Genomic DNA, 23666 nt, shown 5'->3' on the forward strand with positions numbered 1-23666 from the left:
CTGATATTGTACATTAATTTTATTGAGAGTAATAAATAATATAGATACGATAAAACGCCTATTCCATGACTTATAAAGTCAACATAAAGTACACGTGAATCGATTGGCCAGACACACCAATCAGAATAAACTACTACTGCATACAAATATATAAAATAAAATCACAAAATTTACACACACAAATCATCAATGAGATCAAAGAGACGATCAAAAATTTGGCACAGCTAGAAGTTGTAACAATAATTACTTATTTATAGTATACACAAAGAGATGAGAAAAATGCATATGGGTAAGTATATATTGTGAATAAAGTCCTTGGCAATTATTGAGGTCACATTAGTCTTTCTTCTTGGGCTTTTTGGGGTTCCTTGAACGAGATTTGGCTTTGCAGAGCGGGCAGATGGGTGCATTGCGATGGATTTGCTGGTGGCAGGAGAGACATGACTTCATGGGCGGTGGTTGTTGTCTGAAACAAGTTGAAAAATGTTCAAAATATAAGAATTTTTGAAGAAAACTAACAAGGTTTGGTAAATAAGTCTAATAACGTAATAAGGTTTAATTAAAATTATCAATAGTAGTGTCATTCGTTTAGTGATTCATTTTATTCAATATGAATATTTACGACATTAATTGTGTAAAATTATCAACAACTGAGATTGAATATTTTGTTGATCAATGATATTTATACATTGATGAAAAGTATCTGGGAACGTCGCAGAGCTAGAAAAGGATAGAGCCATCCACTTTGACGAACGATAGATAAGGTTAGCAACACCAATATTAATCATACACTGTCATTATAATGTGGACCTCACTATAGTTGCTTTTCGCTCTGTTTCGAGCCGACTAAGGATGTGATCACATTGAAAAAACAACAAACCAATTCAAACTTGCGGAAAGGAACAACAGGCTCAAGCGCATAACTAGCAACACTAATACTCCAACGTGTCACATGCAGATTTTTCCATTTTTATTTCTCATTATTCATCTTATGAATTATAAAATACTTGGCAAATTACAAATACAAAATCAATGAAAATAAACTGAATCCATCACTAAGAATCGTTTGCACAGTCAAAGCTTAAACTGAATTCAATCAGCTAGTGGCTTAAGGCCGAGCAAAGGCCTTAAATGATGCCACCAAATGGAACAATCTGCATGTGATACGTTGGATTATTTAGTGTTGCTAGTTTTGCGCATGAGCCAGTTGTTCCTTTCCGCAAGTTTGAATTGGTTTGTTTGTTTTTTTCAAATTGTCTTCTACGGATTTGACGCCTAGCGAGATCGGATTCCCGATTGTAATAAATGAAGAATCACTTCAATTTCGGGCGAATACAATTAATTTAAGACAAACCTGCAAGTGGGCATAGGCCCCCGTCAGGGGCCGATGATCGACCTTATAACTAGAAAACTATCAGTCAAAATCTAAGGATAGGGTTGGAAAGAGGAAGAAATTTACAATCATATAATTTGATCGAAGTTTTTGAACTTTTTATGAGCGCTCAAAGTTGAAAAAGTACATTTGTCGAGTTCAAAGCCAAATTTCAAACAGTTTGAACGCTCATGAGAGTTCAAAAGCGTCAAACAATGGAACGAATTATATGAATCTTATTGAAAATATTTTCCTCTTTTCAACCATATCCTTGGAATTGGATTTTGACAGATAATTTTCCAGTTATTGACGTTTTACAAAAATATTAAAAACTTTATACACCTCGAAAAGTGAGGCCGATAAGAGAAATCGTTACTGGGCATTTTTTGTTGCAAATTTCATGCAGAATCTATGGACTTCTGTTGTTACACCTTTCGTGGGACATCCTGTATAAATTACAACAACTCGATTACATCGATTTTTGATCAATTAAACCAACCTGAAAGTGGGCGCAGGCCCCGGCATGGGCGGAAGTGGCCGATGATCGACCTTGCTAGTGCTGGGCTGCAGCAGCTGGAGCGGTGGCTGCACAGGCGTGAGAAACGCCGACGCTGCTGCTGCCGCCTGGTGAGCGGCCGCGTAACTAGTGATCGTCGCCTCCGGTCGCCAGTCGCCCGCCGACGCCGCCTTGTAGTGCTTGTCGAAGAACGATCGCGATGCGAACATTCTAAACAGAAACAGATACATGAATAGTTAATAAAATTAATAAATAAATGAATCAATGAACTGATTAATTAATAATGTGCAACTTCTGATCGTCGCTTCCAGTCGCCAGTTGCCCGCCTCTGTGACCTTGTAGTGCTTGTGGAAGAACGACCGCGATGCGAACATTCTAAACAAAACCAAATACTAGATGTTTAGGAGCCTGGTTTTTATTAGTAGAGTTATTATTAGAATTCCCCGGGGTAAAGACTTTTCTTTTGCTGGTGTTACCTGAAACAATTTTTCGTTTAATTATAATTATTATTTAACGAAAATCCTAAATAAATGCTGCAAATCACCCCGAAGACTTCTGCTACAGCATAATTTTTCGTTTTTTAGTTCTAGGTAGTTAATTTTATTTTATTTTCTTGTGATAAGTATTTGATTTATTAACCTTTGATTTGTTACGTTGTTGAATTTTGACATTAAATAATTAAAATTGGAATACTATCTTGTGAACTCTCTCAATGAAAACGTTCATGGTAGAATAAAAGCGTTTAGTAGAGTAGAGTGGGATAGCACCGTGGGATAGTACTACATTCAAAATTCATTTATTGTCAGAACTCTTTAACAAATAAATTAACACATTAATTCTACCACTTGCTTTCCCCTACCACCGCTTCTCACTCTACTCTACCACTACTATGCTAATGAAAACAGTCTCGAGATAGTAGAGTAGAGACTTGCAGTAGGTTATCAAGTTTAAGAAGTATTGTTATTTATAAAATATTGAAATTTATTCGCCAAATAATTTTACAGACATATCTACAATCACAAAATAAATAACGTTAACAAAAGTAGAAAATTTTAGAAGTATACAGTACAATAAAATTAACAATATTATGTGATGCAAAGTAATAGGCTAATAAGAATTTTTAATTATAGAAAAGTATATTATTTAATAGTAAAACTGCAATATTATTTGGCAAATAAATTTCAATTTCAATTTTTAATAAATTTAATATCAATACTTCTTAAACTTGATAGCCTACGGCACGACTCTGCTCTACTAGCTCGAGACTGTTTTCATTAGCATAGTAGTGGTATTGTAGAGTGAGAGGCGGTGGTGGGGGGAGACAAGTGGTAGAGTACTATCCCACGGTACTATCCCACCACTCTACTCTACTAAAAACTAGTACTCTACCATGACTATTCTAACATGAACGCTTTTTGACCGAGCGAAGTGAGGTCTTAGATTCAAGTCGACGGTTTGGCATTTCTCTTAATGTTTGAATGTTTATATGTTGCGCATTCACGGCGAAACGCGGTAATAGATTTTCATGGAATTTGACAGGTATGTTCCTTTTTTAATTGCGCGTCGACGTATAAACAAGGTTTTTGGAAATTTTTAATTTCAAGGATAATTGACCGAGCGAAGTGAGGTCTAAGATTCAAGTCGACGGTTTGGCATTTCTCTTAATGTTTGAATGTTTATATGTTGCGCATTCACGGCGAAACGCGGTAATAAATATTCATGAAATTTGACAGGTATGTTCCTTTTTTGATTGCGCGTTGACGTATATACAAGGTTTTTGGAAATTTTGCATTTCAAGGATAATATAAAAGGAAAAAGGAGCCTCCTTCATACGCCAATATCAGAGTAAAAATCAGAGTATAGAATTATTCATCATAAATCAGCTGACAAGTGATTACACAGATGTGTGGAGAAGCCAGTCTATTGCTGTATTTCCATAAGGTCTATAGTTTCAATCAGGTACTTGTGGATGAGAATACTGCGTGAGGTCTACTGTTCACAGAACTACTAGTATTGAGAAAGTTCTCAAGATAGTTATTAGACCTACTTGCCCAGGGAACTCTAACACTAACTCTACTAATGAAAACCTGGCATTAGTATGCCAGTTACTCGACCACTAACTCTACTAGTAGTTCTGTGAACAGTAGACCTCGCGCAGATATAACGACGTCCCAAACCATAAGCACATCCACACTGATACACTAACTATTTATTTGATCAGATCATGCTAACACAAGATTTAAATTGTCATATAACGCTTTCCGGAATTAAGCGCAAGAAAACCAGAAGACATCTAGGCGCCCAGACGAGCTGTTATAAGTTCTTTGCATCCTATTTAATAGTGCATAAAAAATTGCATTCAATGAGGCATGCGATTTATAGTCTACACAGCTGTTAATTTTTTACCAATTTATATTGAGATATTGAATTGAATGCGTCGTGGCATGCAATGTATAGTCAACTCGACAGCTGATTTATGATGAATAATATTCTATAGTGATTTTTACTCTAATATTGGCGTATGAAGGAGGCTCCTTTTTCCTCTTATATTATCCTTGAAATGCAAAATTTCCAAAAACCTTGTATATACGTCGACGCGCAATTTAAAAAGGAACATACCTGTCAAATTTCATGAAAATCTATTACCGCGTTTCGCCGTAAATGCGCAACATATAAACATTCAAACATTAAGAGAAATGCCAAACCGTCGACTTGAATCTTAGACCTCACTTCGCTCGGTCAACTAGTGAAAACCAGGCTTGAAAATGGCTTAAAACCAGGCCAATTGAATCGAAAATGGACTTGAAAACTGAAGAGAAAAAGGCGAAACGACTTACTCAGGAGTGATGAGCTCTCTCTCCTCTTCATGCAGTTCTGGCAATCGATCGAGGCCCAAGTAGTCTCGTCGCAGTCGATCGATGTCCATCTTCAGCGGCCGATAGTCATCATGCACTCTTCTTGCTCTCTCCAACGCTCTAGTTCTTGCCTCCTCTGCCTTCTTTATCACATTCTCCATCTTGAAACAAATCATAGAGAAAATATAGCATTATTAACACAAAAATTCAGTTTAAATTCCCATGACCTCATCAATCACTAGCAGCCTAAGCTATAGAGAAAAAATAATATCATGATAATTATATCCCATGGTATAGGTAGTTTTTGACCCAAATATTCAAGGCCAATTTTTTGTTAACTCAAGCTAAATACTGTCGACTAAGGTCAATTTTATTACTGTTCAAGTAAAAATTTCAAATTGGTGACTAATCATGTATGGTTTTGCTTGTAATTCATTATTATACAGAGTGTTTCAGAAGTAGTGTCGAACATTTTAGGGTATTGTTCCTGGGTGATAGGAAACTACAAATGTCGTATTTAAAGTGTCCAAAAACTCAGCGATTATCCTTGTAGCTGCCATTTTGTCTTTTTCACTTGGGAATTTTTATCTCCACCCACCAGCAGCATTGAACAATACATTAGCCTTCTAAGTCAGCTGCACCTGAGTCATATTTGGGCCAAGTGTTTTCAATGTATGGAGGCACTAGTATTACCGGGTATGCGACTAGGTGCCACCCCGACTTGTCGCCTTTTAAAACGGGTTTATTAGACGTGAGCCATACCCGTCTACTCGTCTCCTTTCTGAGGAGGTGACAACTAGTCGAGGGGACACCCTGTCGCGAGGGTGGGAGGTGTCAAGTTGTCGTTTACGGTCATGACTAGTTGGCACCTCCGGTCCAGTAGGTGTCAAGTGGTCGGAGTGACAACTTGACGGCAATGGTATATTTTTACGAGGGTACAAGTAGTCGTCTACGGTCACGACAACCTATCCCCTCGACTCCACTCCACAATAAGTCACCATTCCAGCTGGCTCTTCATTTGAAAGATGGGAAATGAAGCCCAACTATCAAGTTCTATATGAAAAGGGCTTTAAGATTCCTAATTTTGATATAATAAGATATTTTTAACATCATGTCTATATGTGAGTGAGCTTTTTCAACCATGGTGCAATCAAGAATAAGAATAGAAACAAGTGTATATAAATAATTATTTATCCTCATATTAATTACCAGACTTCATGTAATACCTCAGTTGATAACCAGACTGATAGCTTCATCTGCCATATCATTGATGGATGAAAATTTGACTGTCCTAGCATTATTCTCAATTTACTCGTAAACGGTGCATATGACGGGAAAATATAACTGAACAAAATGTGTTTAGAATTGTGTTCCACATCTGGTTCAGTCATCGAAAGGGGTCTTGTTATTCATTTTTTTCGGTTTTCAACCAACTCGAAAAAATTTGTCTTAAAAATAGCAAAGACTGCGAATATCTCCCGAACCGTGCGTTTGACGGGAAAATGTTACTGGACCAAAAAAGTGCTTGGAGTGGAGGAGTGGAAGTCTGAGGAAGGGCCCCATCTCAAAAGAGGCAGCCTTGTCTGGAACACAGACGGTTCTCTCATTGAAGGGAAATCTGGCTACGGGGTGAACAGTGATTCACCTAGAACACAAGTCTATGCAAGTCTGGGACAACACTGCACCATCTTTCTGGCAGAGATTTGGGGCATCATGGCTTGTGCAACATAGGCATTGCCAGGCGCTACTGCAATAAGCATATAGTAATCCTGTCAGGCTGTCAGACAGCCCTCAAGGCTCTTGACTCCAACGAAATCAAGTCCAAATTGGTGTGGAAGTGCCATAAAACGCTCAGCAGGCTTGCAACGCTCAACTGTGCATCTTGGTTGGGTACCTGGCCATGTAGGCATAGGAGGTAATGAGCGTGCAGATGAGCTTGCTAAGCGGGGTTCTAGTATGCCATTCCTTGGCCCAGAGCCGGGCTGTGGCATAAGTAAAACAACTGCCTTCCACACAATAAATAAATGGTCTAGGGACTTACACCACCAGCAATGGCAGGGTCTCCCTGGTCAAGCACTTGGCAAAAGACTGCTGGCAGACACAAGCCCTCTCTTCACCAGGTGGCTGGTGAGTCTGGGTAGAGGTCAGGTCAAGCAGGGTAATTGCCCTGATAACTGGACATGGCCACTTCAGAAAACATCTCCACACAATTGGACTCAGAAATGAAAGTCAGATGTGTAGGCTTTGTAATCAGTCTGAAGAGACTGCTAAGCATATCATACTGGATTGCAGAGGTCTTGGAGCTAGAAGAAGGGCGCTGTTTGGCTGTAAGCAACCAGGTGAGGAATGGGATGTTGGTATAGGGAAGAAACTCCTGGATCTCGTAAATGACACGGGAGTTGGTTTGCCTAACTAACACAATTTGGGACACACAATAAGCTTCGGTTGACGTGTGAGGTTCCTCGAATCTTTGGATCTTGAATCCGTCCCTTCAAAACATAAACATAAAAGTGCTTGGAATTCATTTCTAACCAGTAATAAAAATTGTTTGATCCCTCCTCCCTACGCCGCGGGGGTGTAAGTTGTGCCAACTGGTGCTCTGTAGGTGACAAGTAGTCGGGGTGACACCTTGACGCCAGCGTGCAAGGTGTCATGTTGACGTGAGCCATCCCCGTCTACTTGTCTCCTTTCCAAGGAGGTGAAAACTAGTCGGGGGGACACCCTTGACGCGAGGGTGGGAGGTGTCAAGTAGTCGTTTACGGTCATGACTAGTTGTGATCAAAATCAAATCAAATCAAGTCAATTTATTTATTACATTTTACAAAAAATGTAAAATTCATAAATTCAATTATAAATAGAATACATCAATTGAAATAGAAAATGATACATTATTACATTAATGCTAGTATGTAGATGGCGTGGAATTCCCCCAAGAAGACTATACGTCTGTGAATGGGGGAGAGTTCTTGCATGAAAATAGAGTAACATGTATCTTTATCTGTGCTATGAACTATTAACTTTATGTTCTATACAACCTATATAAGTATATGTAACTGCTGTTTATAGTTTATTCAAAAAAATACGTGATCAATAGCAGAGCAGAGTTGATTATAAATTTACAAGTGGGAGAGCAAGGGAACCTAAGACCAGCAATGAAGCGAAAAAGTTATATTTTAATTAAATTGAGCTGGTAAGTTATACTACATGTACGGTGAATGGAGCAGTTCCTCAGTTCCAATCCAGCCTATGCCAAAAAGCCAACCGACTAACCTACTTTTATACACCACGTAGCTGCAATTATCAGCCTCCCAAATGACGTCCGGCAAATTCCTATAGATAATTTGAGCTAGGTAGTATGGTGATTTGAGTTCTATTACATGCATTAAACTAGGTGTTGAATATCCATGGTTGTTCCTGAGTCGTGTTTGATAATTGTGTTGTATATTGGCAAATAGGTTTATTTTATTTTTCCTTATATATGTGAGAATGTTTTTATAAATAACTGTCTTATTTGAAGTGTCCAAAAACTCAGCGGTTATCCTTATAGCTGCCATTTTGTTTTTTCACTCAGGAATTTTTATCTCCACCCACCACCAGCATTGAACAATACACTAGCCTTCTACGTCAGCTGCACCTGGGTCATATTTGGGCCAAGTGTTTTCAATGTATGGAGGCACCAATATTACCGGGTATGCGACTAGGTGCCATCCCGACTACTTGACACCCCGACAACTTGTTCCCTTTTAAAACCGGTTTTTAGGGGACAAGTAGACGTGAGCCATACCCGTCTACTTGTCTCCTTTCAGAGGAGGTGACAACTAGTCGAGGGAACACCCTGTCGCGAGGGTGGGAGATGACAAGTTGTCGTTTACGGTCATGACTAGTTGGCACCTCCGGTCCAGTAGGTGTCAAGTGGTCGGGGTGACAACTTGACGGCAATGGTATATTTTTACGAGGGTACAAGTAGTCGTCTACGGTCACGACAACCTATCCCCTCGACTCCACTCCACAAGAAATCACCATTCCAGCTGGCTCTTCATTTGAAAGATGGTAAATGAAGCCTAACTATCAAGTTCTATATGAAAAGGCATGAAGATTCCTAATTTTGATATGATAAGATATTTTCAACATCATGTCTATATGTGAGTGAGCTTTTTCAACCATGGTGCAATCAAGAATAAGTATAGAAACAGACTGTATAGAGACAAGTGTATATAAATAATTATTTATCGTCAGTTAATAACCAGACTGATAGCTTCATCTGCCATATCATTGATGGATGAAAATTTGACTGTCCTAGCATTATTCTCAATTTACTCGTAAACGGTGAATATGACGGGAAAATATAACTAAACAAAATGTGTTTAGAATTGTGTTCCACATCTGGTTCAGTCGTCAAAAGGGGTCTTATTCATTTTTTTTCGGTTTTCAACCAACTCGAAAAAAATTGTCCTAAAAATAGCAAAGACTGCGAATATCTCCTGAACCGTGCGTTTGACGGGAAAATGTTACTGGACCAAAAAGTGCTTAGAATTCAATTCTACATCATAACCAGTAATCAAAATTGTTTGATCCCTCCTCCCTACGCCGCGGGGGTGTAAGTTGTGCCAACTGGTGCTCTGTAGGTGACAAGTAGTCGGGGTGACACCTTGACGCCAGCGAGCAAGGTGTCATGTAGACGTGAGCCATCCCCGTCTACTTTTCAAGGAGACAACTAGTCGGGGGGACACCCTGACGCGAGGGTGGGAGGTATCAAGTAGTCGTTTACGGTCATGACTAGTTGGCACCTTTGGTTCAGTAGGTGTCAAGTAGTCGGGGGGACAACTTGACGGCAATGGCATATTTTAACGAGGGTACAAGTAGTCGCCTATGGCCAAAATGACCAGGTGTCAAGTAGTCGGGGTGACAACTAGACATCTACCCATATTACCCAGTAACCTAACCTAAACATTGCAGATCGGTGGTTTCTATGTTATAGTAGCTACAGTAGGTACAATAATAATAATAATAATAATAAAAGCATTCATTTCAACAACTTACAGAATTAATGTCAGCATGGATCTGCCTCAACTCCTCTACATGAGCCATTTTTTCTTGCATGAGAAGATCCATTTCTTGCTTGTATTCTGATAAGCATTTTCCTTCTTGTTCGCTGGACTCCACTTCTTGAACGATGCGAGTCTTCAGTTTTTCTAGTTGAAGTGACTTGGATCTTCAAAAATAGAAATAAAAAATTACTCATAAAAGAGACAACAATAACACAACTTCAATTAGATTTTTGCTTTAGGTCACAAAATTAGGCCAAACTTGGGATGAGGGGTCTTATTCAACTCCAAAGTAACAGAGGTATAGATATGAAATGTAAGTTTATCAATACCTTACTTCAGTACTGTAGGCCTATCCTTATTTTATGGTTATAAAAATAAATGATGTTTTTCATGAAACATAAAGAAACACGGTTTTGAATACCAAACAAATAGTCTTCAACTACAAACGTAATAATATAAATAGGGCCTATAGCTTGTGTAACTATGATAGAATATGAAGAAACATGTATAATATTAAAATTTAAATGAATTAGGATAAAATTTATGAAATTTCAACAACTCCTTATAGGCTACAAGTAGCAGGTACCGTATCACATTATCATGTATGAAATACAATAATAACGGTATAGCCTATTTAGTGTAATTACAATATTTTGGTAAAATTCAATTCAAGATGGTATCAATATTTAACTGTAAAATAATATTATTTTATAATACCTTATTTCTTTTATGGCTTCTAGCTTTGCTATAATGTTTCGCTCGTTTCCAGTTATTAAATTCATGGAATTGAATAATCACCATACGTATTATTAGAAACAGAACTATCAACAATTTTCAAACACTTGAGCCGAATAACAATATGTAAATATAATCGATTTTTATCCCTAATCAACTTGTATGAAATAAACACTACAATCAACACATAAATGAAAGGGAATATCAAAATCAGAAAATTAAGGTTGGGGGTTGGGGTTGTAAGTAACAAGTAACATAGAAGCTTCCCCTAGTTTTCAAGAGTACCGAACCAAACTGTACACAAATAAAGAAAGGGTGGATATTATGATATTTTATTACACTGAGATAATGGAAAGAATTGTATTTATTAAATAAAAATGAGAGAAAGATAAATTAAATTTATTTATCGTGAGTTAGAGAGTTTTACAAAAAAAGGTACAAAAAAGTATGAAGTTCATAACCTAACTTCAATAGCACTATCTGTATATCTCTATTTCTTTTCGATATAATCAACTATTTTTCGAAATTTATGTATTGAAAAAATTAAAAAGTTTTTGTAAAATTTTCAAAGACGTTAAAACTTCATTTTGAGGCTGTATAGGCTAATTATATTATTGCTTTATAGTTTCTGACTATGATTTTCCTCGAACAGTTGGTGTCATTGTCTATTCTGCTGTGTGTACTGTGAATCTGGATCATCCGTTTTTGTTCTGCTGTGTGTATTTCCCCAAAGTTGAGGTTGTCCTGCTGAATTTTCCTTGAAATTACATTATTATTGAGGTTTATTGATTAATTTTATTTGAAAGATGAAGCTGATTGTGCTAACAATATTCTGTCTTGTTATTACCGAGACAATTACTGGATCAAACATCTCTGGTAAGCATTAATCCAATACTATTTTTAAAGCTTGTTCCTTGTTCGTACTTGATTGAAATGTATTTTACATGACATGCACTCTTTCAAGAATACAATCCGTTTAAGTCACTGGACCAAGAATTAGATCGAAGGTCATTAATAAATTTTAAATTATTGATTATTTTGAAGCAATAGTAATATTTTATAAAGATTTCAAAATCTACAGTGTCCATTGATAATTATTGTAGTGGTGATTCATTATTGCTATCAAATTACTCAATTGCTTCTGATTATTATTGTATACTCTTTGTTGCGCTACCAATCTCTATTATCTGGTTGATAAGGAGGAAAACTGTTTCGTCAATGTTTCTCTGTTATCTGTACTAGCCTATTTCTATCTATTACGCCGAACTTAGAGAAGTGATGTCTTTCTTTATCAGTCTCTTTATTTAAAAAAAATGTGTTATACATGATTCATTGTTACATTTATTAATTATGTAATCATAAGATTATTAGGAAACATAGTTTTTTGCCATTCATGATGTAGGCTAACTTTTCTTTCAAGTTTTCAAAGATCAACTCTATAGATCTTACTTTAAAATTATCAAATTAGATGTTAAGTGTTTATCATATTATATGATTAAATTGATTTCTCAACATAATAATGTATTTAGTATTTATTTAAATAGGTCCATAAAAGGGATCACTAAAGTGAAGTGGTCTATGCTTTGACCAGCCTAGATAAGTAGGTCCAATGCTGAGTTAAATTATCAAATTTTGTAAAAGTAGGGATAAACAACTAGCAACTCATTTATCAGGATTATTTCTTTCTCGTTGTTGGTTATTCATCTTGTTTTTACTATTATTATTACTAACGTATTTTAATTTAACTATGAAGTGAAAAAACACTCACATTCTTTGGTGTGGCGACGACCGTTTCGTGCTGGTATTGCACATTTTCAAGCCTAACAGAAACGAGTATTTAAGGTTATGAGGGTGACATTTGGTTCAAGTAAGATTTGAGATTTGAACCAAATATCACCCTCATAACCTTAAATAATTCAGTTTCTGTTATGCTTGAAAATATGCAATACCAGCACGAAACGGTCTTCGCCACACAAAAGAATGTGAGTGTTTTTTCACTTTGAAGTTATTTCTTTCTACTTCAACATTCAATATCACTATAATTTATCTCAGTTCATGTTTGATCATTTCAAGATTTCTTGTTATAGAAATCTACATTTTTAATTCATCTTTCTCAACTCCACCAAAATTTGTCTTTTTATTATCCATTCTGGTTTATTCTAGCCTCCCCGAAAATCTTTTCACTTCTCTGTTATAATTTTTATAAGTCTAATTTTATTTGAATCTTATCCATTTCATTATTTTTCAATTTCCAGGGGAGCATCATGAGCCAGCAGCCGTGAATAATTCTCAGAAAAATCCAATCGCTGTCGAACCAGGTAACAAACTACACTTATTATCTACAGATGTAAATTACTGAAATATTGCAATTTTTTAATTGCTAATGAATTAATAATTATTATTAAAAAAAATGCAAATTAAATGCTGTACAATTCACCCCGAAGTCTTCTGCTACTGCAAATATTAACAGCAAAGTAAACAGCTAGATGGAAATTCGATAATAATAATCACACTTAAATATATTATTTTTAGCCTATGTCCCTTTAGTTTGTTTGTGTAAAATGTATTTCTGGTGACTGTAAGAGAGTATCGGAAATCGTTGAAAATATACCGTAACAATAGTTTGGAAAAATAGATACATTATATTTTATGTATAAAAACATAAAAACTAACCGGACCAACATACTGATTCATACATTCTTGCACACTGCAGAGTTCACCTTTAATTAACTCTCAGTTGTGTTTTAAAGATGACTATAATTATTCTCAGTCTCTCTAATATGCGATGGTAATTTATCTGTTTATTCCAGACCAAAGTTAGTAGACAGAAGGTTGGTCACTCATCTATAGTATTTTAGTTGAAATGCAATTGGAGTGTGGGAACTGCAGCCGTGACGTAGGCTGTAGTACAGAGTAGGCAGAATATCGCATTCTTGAAAATCATACGATGACGTATAGTCAAATTATATAACACAAACATTTTCTGACATGCAAGATTTCTGTTTCTGCTATACAATAATTATCAAAACATTTGAATAATACAAGTATTTTGCCATATAAATTCAACCTCCTAACCTTCACTTTCAAACCCTTAAGGTTTCTTCATCTTCTAGGTCGTGTTTATATTTTGTAGTTTGGCTATACATCAGCTTGTGAATTTCGGGGATGAGATATTTTGATTCTCGTAGAACATGTGCTCGATACCAGCATGTGTTCAGTGCATTTATATGAATGAAATTCTGCAGATTTATTGGGATCGGTTTATTGCAATGCATTGGTTTATCAAGATTTTTTATGGGTTAATCTGAAATTATAATAGTATAACGTTGTCTATTAACGCTTTTTCAGCTTATTAATTTTTTCGTGTCACGTTTTCAGATTCTTGAAAAACTTTCAACTTAACTTTATTCATACAAGTTGAATGAACTTGAAATATTTAACAACATCATTAGAATCAGTGAATCAATCGCTATAAGTATGGAGAATTTTTAAGTTCTAGGTCAATCTTGAGGGGGTTAAACGACGATGTATTTGAAGATACAGTGAATAAACTGTATGCTCAGTGTGGTTACTCTATCACATTTTTACTACACGTGACGTCATGCTGGCATTCCCCCCAACACTTCGAATCTTACACTTGCGAGTGATCAACCTTCTGTCTACTAACGTTGATTCCAGACGGCTTTTTCTCATACTGAGCTGTCCTATGGCACTGAGAGGAATATTTTATGTTCATTTCTGGTGTCTTACTTATGTAGGTTGCAATTTCTTTAAACTCTTTATTTTTTGTGAACATAACTTTAAAAATAAAAAGGGCAGGCACAGTTAGAAATCTCATTCCTTTTCCTACAATTCTCGAGAGGTTTGAGACGTTTCATTGCCAACACATCTTTCTTCTGTAACCTGAAATTTCGTTCTTGATTATTAAAACTAGAACTTCCCCACACCAGTAAGGCACAACGAATATGAGACATTGGGCCATATGAAAAAAGTTGAGCATTTGCTCATAGTATTAAAATATGGAGCATTTGCTTCATTTTCTATGAATAAACGTGAGCAAAACCTTTTGCTCATGCTCATAAAAAAAATTGTTTGAGCATTTGCTCAAAAGTGAAAGCTTTTGCTCAAAAGTGTATGAATAAACTAGAGCATTTGCTCAAATTTTGAAGCAAATGCTTCAAAAAAGGTGAGTCTAGTCTAGAGCAGCTTATCAAGTTTTGCTCATAGTAAAATGGCTAAATTAATTCGTATGAGGAAGAGGAAACTATACCAGATACGATCACAACCAATAGTTGAGAACTATAAAACTCTTTTTAGACTCAACCATGATATATATCACCATTATTCCTACAAAAGAATAAATACAAAGGCTACCTGTTATAAAGATAGCCATCACAAAATAGGAAATAGGCTAGGCATTTAAGAAGATGAGAGTGTAGACGATTATAAGAAGGCTATTGATATTATAAGAATATGCTGAAGATTATTATAGAGATGACATTTTTTCACGCTATTATTTCAAAATTCTAAACTCAACTAACCTAAAACTCTATTCATAAATAGAAAACAGAGCAGACGACGCAAACACAAGCGGTGCACCCTAATTGCATATTTAGCGCTTCCGTGAGCTATAAAAACAAAGTAAGGCTACAAAAGTGAATCAGCTGATGAAAAATCTTTAAAATACGTGAGCATTTGCTCCAGAGTTCAGGAGCATAAGGTAAGAGTATAAGGTAAAGCTTATTCATATCAAAATGAGTAAATGCTTTTGCTTCTACCTTTTGCACATGAGCAAAACCTTATGCTCAATGCTTTTGCTCATGAGCATTTGCTCTGGTTTTATTCATATGGGCCATTATGATGGCATGGTACACTGTAGTTGTCAGTTTATCATTTCATGAGCCTTGATATTTACTTGAGTGCAAAAATCTGTACAGAAGATAATATTCATGATGTAAGGTTTAAAGGGAATAACGAAATAAATTAATCAAGAAATGTGTGAGCATAGAAACAAATTTTTCAAACGTTTGAGAAGAACTTATGAATTACGGTACCGTAGTAGAGTTATAGAATTTGGTGTCCATAATGGTATGGTTCTTATTGATATTTTTTTTTTGTAGTAAGGCAGGTATAACTTGACCTCAAAAGGTAGGCTAGGTAGCATAAACCATACAGGAATTATACCTTATACCTTCTTCTCCATCATCCATTACCCACACTTGTGGGATCGATGTCATTTCACAATAAAAGTCAAAAACACTAATTCATAAAGATGGCAGCGATCAAGTTAAAGCACACTTAGTTAACATCTAAGGCCTTGCTCTTTGACTTACTGGCAAGTTAGCTAGATAGTATTTGAGACAGGTCATCGTTTAAAAATTCCTGGACATCATAATAAGCCCTGGCTCCCAAAAAACTGGTCACAACCCTCTCGAACTTGCTGGTATCCAACTGCTTCACTCCTGTTGAAGTAGTGGAGAGCTGCACTCCTATAGCATACCCGCGATCTCTGGAGGCGCACCCTGGGTATGTCAAACAGCACTCGATGCCTGGTGTTATGGTGATGTACATCAGTCCGAGTCAACAAATTTTGTTGATTCTTCTTGATATACATGAGGCAGAGAAGAAGGAAGTGGCTGACTGTTAGGGTACTTTTATGTCGGAGCTGCGATTAGTGATAAAAGCTGCGATTCTAGCAACGCTTAGATATACCAACGTGCTTTCTAATAGGCCTGTTTATGTCGGAGCTGCGATGAAAATCCATCTTGGGTCCTGACCATCGATAATGGCTCGGTCCATTTTCGAAGCTAGTATCGAGTTGTAGACTACAAAGTACCAACATGGACCAATATTTTTTCATGATTTGGGTTGATTTATATGTGGAGTTTCGTAAGCAAGTGACATTTTCTTTTTAAACTATTTCTTATTCAAAATTCTATCTCATTGTCAATGATAATAATTAAACATGACCTTGATGTATGCATTTCAAGAATAAATTCAATTGTTTCTATTTTATCAAAGAATATAACTTTTTGTATAAACCTACTTACCTTAATGTTAGCATTAATCGCTCTCTGCCATGATAGGACTTATGTGATAATTATTCCAGTCCTTTTGGAGATTATTGGAAACTCTCTTCAAAATGTAGTCGAAAGTTTCTATTTACATTCTCATATAGTCAAAAAAATTTTTTGGATGCTGTCTTAAATCTTTATACAAATGATGATACGGGTACTCCCCAAATACATTCCTCTCTAAATTGATAGGATGTGCATAATATTCACGTTCTCTACAACCTAGTAAGTAATGTAATCAATGCAAACTGTATTCAATGCAAAAATAAAATCTTCATCAGAATCACTCATTATAGCATACACAAATTGGTTTTTCAATACATGAACTCACGAATCAAGCTTTAAGCACGACTGTCGGCATGAACAGTCGATAGAAGCTGAGCGCTACTTCCTACTAGCATCGCTTCTCTCATCGTTGCAAGGATCGTTTATCACAGCTCCGACATAAACGTACCCTTAGGATATCCAGCCTAACAAAAATGGGCTTGCAATGTGCATGATGTTCGCTTGAATTATATAAAGTATGTTGAAGATAAATGTTGTCATGTCGTACAGGAATATAAAACACTTATTAAAATTGGCTGCTTTTAAATTAATAAAACAAAATAAATCTTATAGCACCCGTTATTCTTTAAAAAAACTTTAAAATAGTTGAACAACTAGTTTCGGTTTACACCATCTTCAGGTTCTAAAATAAATAATCTTCAGGTTGTATTTTAGAACCTGAAGATGGTGTAAACCGAAACTAGTTGTTCAACTATTTTAAAGTTTTTTAAAGAATAAAGGGTGCTATAAGATTTATTTTGTTTTAGGAATATAAAGTATGTTCTCATGTTAAAAAGAGAGGAGTATTGAACCGTTAGCAGCTCTTCCTGTTGAAACTACTTGAAACAGCGCTTGAAAAATGTATGTGTTTAAATGACGAGACTCTATCCAGTACCTACTTATAGCATGAGGCTCAGAACCAGAATAAACACGTCTCAGAAACCAACAAAAAGTCATATTATGACGTATATAATAGTTTTATACCGTATGATATACTTCATAATTTATGACGTTAAGTTTGTGGGCGTCTATGACGTGTTTATCCTGTTTAGTGGCTGATGCTGTAAGTAGTACTGAATACTGCATTTCTAGACCTAATAAATCTTGATAAACTGCAACTATAGTGAGATTCACGTTATAATGGCAGTGGAGGAAGATAGTATAGCAGCGTTGGCGAATCTCTGGCTTGCCACTGCCTTCTATAGAAGTTAGCTGATACATGTAGCTGATATCGAATGTAATATTAACGGCTCATTCTTGTTGAAAATAATCAACTATATTTTATTTTCAATGATTGGATAATAAATTTTCATAACTGAGATCAACTATTTTTACCAATTAATTATATCTACATTTTTTAGTGATGCTCTGGGAACGTTGCGGAGCGAGAGGAGGAAAGCGCTATCTGCTCCCTCGAATGATAGACAAGGATGGCAACACCAATATTAATCAAAAACTGCCTTCATAACGTGGACCTCACTGTAGGAAGATGATACAAGGGGATGATAGACAAGGATAGCAACATCAATGTTAATCAAATACTGCCATTATAACGTAGACATCACTAGGAAGATTATAGGAAGAATCGTTGGAGCTGTTTTCGAGATCCGGTCACATACAGATTTATAGGCCTATCCTATTATATTAAACGAGCAATTTCTGTATATTTATATGGTTATGTGGTTATGTTCAACGGATCTCGAAAACGGCTCTGATTTTCACGAAATTTGGAACAAAGTAGGTTTACGATATGAAGATTCGATTGCACGCACTATGTCTCAATTCTGGGATAACTCACTGAAGGACATTAAAAGGATAAATGTACGTCCTTGGAAAAACAGCTGGAAATCACGATAGCATAATGGAAGAGAGTGAACGAGTGCATGTGTGTGGGATCATTCAGCTGATCTCACGAGAAGAAAAATTCAGCAAGAAAAACTTATTTCTCTTTTTTTAGAAAACATGTTTTGTTAAGAAAGTCCGAAATATTAAATAGATGCTGTTAGGGTAGAATAGTACATTGTATATCAACAAATATTGTAGCAAATATAGTATATCATTCTAAATCGAATTCATAGTATATCTATTTGTAATTGATGATGTGTTTGTTTTTTGAAGTGTGAATAAATTGTTATTTTGATGAGTGATAGTAGCTTAACCTAGATTTTGATTTGGACTGTAGTATACATTTGAAAAAGGACAGTTTAGGGCATAAGCCTGTTGAGCCTCCTCATATAACTGTAAAAATAATTGTACGATTGAGAAAATGAATAAATAAATATAAATTATAAATTCAATCCTTCGTTACACATTTTCTATGCTTTTACACTCCAGAGCAAAGTTCTGTCCCCCGATATTTAATATATAAACAGATATTGCTCGTTTAATAGTATAGGATTTTTCAGAACCAACGCACACACCAGATAACTCCACTACAACTGAGAAATCTATTTGTGAATGTTCTTTCTCTGCTTAAACTAAGTTACCTGTTCTGTCTAATCACGTACAATTTTTATGGATATTTTTTAGAACCAACGCATGTACCAGAGAAGAACTTCACTACAACAACTACGACTACAACTACTGCTAATCCTAATACAACAACAACTACCACCCCTCCACCATCAACTACAACGCCGACGACTTCTACCAGTGTTTCCCCTACAACAAGCTCTACAACCCCGGCTGCACAAAACATCACCACCACTCCCGTCCCACACCCCACTGTGCCACCGACCGACAGCCCAGCTCACAAGGCAGACCGCAAATTTGACTCGTTCAGTTTCATTGGTAAGTATTCACACCTGTTTCAAATAACCGGTGACCCAAAATTACTTGGGATTAAAGTTTTTTTAATAAATTAGTAAAAATTTATAATACAGATGTAAAGATAGTCTATATTGCTAACAAACTTATGAAAACTTATGAATAATAAAGAAGTTCAAATCAATCAAACAATAATAATTGAAATGCCAGAAAATGTACAGAATTCATGGTCAAGAATATTAGGTTTCAGAATCCTCTAACAAAAAATTGGGCATGCAACTTGATTGATGGTCTTATCTAATTCAGTTGCAGTCTAGATGTCGAAGTGAAAGGGTGTTGTTGAGGCTGGGTTATTTTGTTTAATTGTTTTACGAAGTATTAGTCAGTTTTTGTGAAGTGAAGTGTGTAATTGTGATCAATGAAGTAGCAAGCTGTCCATTTTTCATCTTCAGTAGGTCTGAAATAGTTTTATTATTGTAATATTCGTTGATATATTCAGACTGAAAAGATTTCTTCAACAAAATTTGCTGCCATGAATGATTATCGGTTACGGTCGAAGGCTGGGCCAGATGGTGGGGATGAGAAGGTTGTGGGTGGTGGGGAGCTGAGTGGTGGCGATAACAGTGAGAGTTCGATTGACAACGCAGGTGAACCGGTTGACCAAGTCACTTCTATTGATGAAAAGTTCAATATTCTTATCAGTAAAATGGATACAATGCAAACAGACATCACTGCGATTAAAAACGAGCAGAAAGACATTATCAAAAGCATTGATCATCTGTTCAAAATTAATGAGGAGAATAGTGCAAAGATTGAGGAACACTCAGCAGACATAGGAAAATGTTTTAGTGATATTGAATCAATTGTAAAAGACAACAAAAAAATGAATAATAACTTCGATAGACTTACAAGCGAAAACAATCACACTCAACAGTATTTGAGGAAAAATTGTATTGATATTCTTGGCGTTCCGTTTGTAAAAGGAGAAAACTTGGCCGAAATTTTGAACAAAATCTTTGTAGCTGTAGGTTTCAAACTTGAAAACTTTATGTTAGATAACTATCACAGGCTCCCCACAGGCACGAATTCAAGTGAACAGGATGGTAGATATCCCCCTATCATAGTGAAATTTTGCGGATACTCATACAAAAACATGCTTCTTAATTGCAAAAAAACTAAAGGTAGACTGACTCTTTCTGAGATAGGCTGGACAGGCAGGGACTCAGTGGTTTATATTAACGAAACAATGTCTCCCCTGAATCGCTCAATTTTTAAGACATCCAAATCCATGCAAAAGGACGGCAAATTCAAATTTGTGTGGTTCAAAAATGGTCGTATCTGGGTGAAAAGGGATGTGAACTTTAAAGCACAAACGATAAACTCAATTCAGGATTTGGTACATCAAATTTGAACTGTTTGACAAATTTCAGAGAATTACATAGTTGTTCGGGATAAGAGTCAAGAACAGCCGTATTATCTATTTCTTCCTACATCTATCTATGTAGATGTAACAAAAGTTTCATTTCATTTCAAGAACTATTATAAAGTTTTATTCAAAAACAGAACTCAATTTATCATAGTCTACCGGCTTATCTTTCTACGTTAACCACATTCAAGAGCTATTCGTATTACCAGTTATCTACATGGACTCTAAGCTTATCGTTTTATCGGCAGTACGGCTGTTTGCGTTACTTTTATCCTGATGGTATTTTACAAATATAAACAGAGATATATATTTTTTTCTCTTTCATGGAGGACTTTATTATTTCACGCTGTATTGTTTCTTTTCCGACAGACTATTTATTTTGTTTTATTTATAATCATGAAGGACTTTACCCGTAATTTTTTTCCCTAACAAACTATTTCTACTGTTTTTGTTTTTATTCCGTGTGAAGGATTCTACACGTATTTTTTTTTTGTTCATTACAGACTATTTTTACTGTTTTTATTATTGTGAAGGACTCTACTCCGATATGATTTTATCTTTAAGGCCTCATGACACATTCACAGTTTTTGCATTATGACTTCATTGTTCTCATATTCACTTTCTATGAAATATGATTTCTTCTTTATTTGTTCTTCTTTCAATAATCTTCTATCATGTCATTCCAATCACCACATCTCATCTTCATCCTTTCCTTTTCGTGTAAATATAACTATAGAAATAATGTCAACGATAATGTTGGTCGCAGTCATGTTATCATTCCTGATAAGTCGTTCAGCATCTTTTTTTCCAATCTTGAATTTTTTTGGACTGAGTTCAGTATCACTAAATACAGTTAGCGTTGTTGAATTTATTATTACTTTGGAAACTATAGTATTTTTAATTGATTTTACTAGAATTATTAAGTAGTGATGACTGACGATTTGCTTGATTTCAAATGTATCAATGCTGAAAAATATGATGATACTGATGGCTTTGACCTCTTTCCCGACTGTCAGGCTGAAAGCATGAGGGATGGGGCAATCACTATTTTCCATACAAATATCCGTAGTTTCAATAAGAATTTCGATGAACTTACTGTTATACTGAATAATTATAAAATTAAATTTAATATAATTGTTTTAACTGAGACCTGGGTTGATGAAGCGAATGTTGTTGCTTGTTTGGAGGGATACGATGTATTTTTAAATAAGGAAAGTAGAAATCAAAACGATGGGGTGATCGTATTTGTTCGTAAGGGTCTAGCGGTAGGATGTGAGGAAATTCATCTGCATGGAGCAACATGTTTAAAAATTGACATGAAATTAAGTGGAGAGCGGCACTGCGTTTTGGCAGTGTACCGCCGTCCCTCTTCAGCCGGCGACCTGGATCACTTCGTTCAAGATTTGGAGTCTTATTGCCTTTCTAAAAAAACTGACAGAACAAACTGGATTGTTGGGGATATAAATTGCTGCATTTTGCCGGAGACTACAGATCCATTGTCACAACACTATCAGGATGTTCTATGCGGTACTGGGTTTGTGAGTTGCATTAGCGTCCCAACTAGGGTTACCAGTACTTCAAAGAGTTGTATTGATCATATCTTTACTGACTATGGTGACACAGATATTGTTCGCTCTGGTGTCATTATGTCTGAACTCACTGATCATTATTTCATTGTAGCGGGCATAGATCCTCTGTCGCGTGTTGAAGTTTCTAATGGGATACCTCAGAATTTTACTATTATAGACAAGGCCAAAGTAAGTTCCCTTATTTCAGAGCATGACTGGACCTCAATTAAACAATTTAATAATGTCAATTCAGCTTCAGTTACATTTATAGAAACCTTAAAAAAATTCATAAACATATCCAAAAAAGAAAAAATTGTTTCTGCTAAAACTAGAAAACTCAAACCGTGGATTACTAGTGGTCTCATTAAATCAATCAGACACAGAGATAAGTTGAGTAAACAGTTGAAGAGGCATCCCCAGGATTATCATTTGAAAAACATTTTTAGGACTTATAGGAATACCTTGTCTAATGCTATTAGAGAAGCAAAGATAAGTTATTATCGTAATAAAATCATGGAGGTGAAAAACGATAGCAGGAGGCTATGGAGTAGTATAGCGGAAATGACAGGAACTAAAAAGAATAGAGAAAAATTCCCTATTAGTAATTTTATACATGATGGAGCTGCAATTGACAGACACAATATAATTGATGTTGCCAATGATTTTAATGCCTATTATGTTAATGTTGGTGCCAGCCTTGCCAGTGCATTTCCCCCGGTCAGCGAAGTTGTTGTAGATGATCGAGATCACCAATTGGACTCCAGACTTGACTTGCAACATGTTACTGAGGAAGATGTGGTTAGGGTTGTAAATAGCATTAGAGGAGGTTCATCTCCAGGAATCGATGGCATCTCCACAGATATTATAAAGGAAAATATTGAAATTTTGAAATATCCAATAACTTACATAGTCAACTTAAGTATCACAGAGGGTGTCTTTCCGGAAATCCTTAAACTTGGCAAAGTTATTCCAATATACAAAAACGGCCCAAAAAACCGTCATGTAAGTTATAGACCTATTACATTAACTTGTGTTCTTGCCAAAATACTAGAGAAAATTATTAGACAGCAATTAGTTGATTATTTAGCCTCACATAACATTCTGTATAGTAATCAGTTTGGCTTCAGGAGCGACAAAAACTTAAATAATAATATATTCAACTTGACTAAAGATATACACACCCTAATAGGGAAAAACAGGAAAATTCTTTTGCTATTTATAGACCTTGCAAAAGCGTTTGACACAGTTGACCGGGATATC

The 23666-nt window shown here is 35.8% G+C and overlaps 2 protein-coding genes across 2 annotated transcripts in view; one reads left to right on the forward strand and one right to left on the reverse strand.

The window, feature by feature from the left end:
• On the reverse strand, positions 1 to 11207 carry LOC111047374 (zinc finger C4H2 domain-containing protein). Its single transcript, XM_039433244.1, has 5 exons — positions 10510 to 11207; positions 9785 to 9956; positions 4727 to 4905; positions 1872 to 2099; positions 1 to 466 (listed from the first exon to the last, which is right to left on the reverse strand). The coding sequence occupies exons 1-5, from the start codon at positions 10572 to 10574 to the stop codon at positions 337 to 339; spliced, it is 774 nt and encodes a 257-aa protein (XP_039289178.1). The 5' UTR covers positions 10575 to 11207; the 3' UTR covers positions 1 to 336.
• LOC111047387 (sialomucin core protein 24) overlaps positions 11199 to 23666 on the forward strand; it is a 22306-nt gene continuing 9838 nt past the window's right edge. The window contains exons 1-4 of the mRNA XM_039431982.1: positions 11199 to 11403; positions 12783 to 12845; positions 19176 to 19436; positions 22519 to 22595. Of these exons, the coding sequence (XP_039287916.1) occupies positions 11334 to 11403; positions 12783 to 12845; positions 19176 to 19436; positions 22519 to 22595 (471 nt within the window). The 5' untranslated portion in view covers positions 11199 to 11333. The remainder of the gene's footprint in view (positions 11404 to 12782; positions 12846 to 19175; positions 19437 to 22518; positions 22596 to 23666) is intronic.

Source organism: Nilaparvata lugens, chromosome 7 (assembly GCF_014356525.2).
Source record: "Nilaparvata lugens isolate BPH chromosome 7, ASM1435652v1, whole genome shotgun sequence".
Classification (NCBI taxonomy): Eukaryota; Metazoa; Arthropoda; class Insecta; order Hemiptera; family Delphacidae; genus Nilaparvata; species Nilaparvata lugens.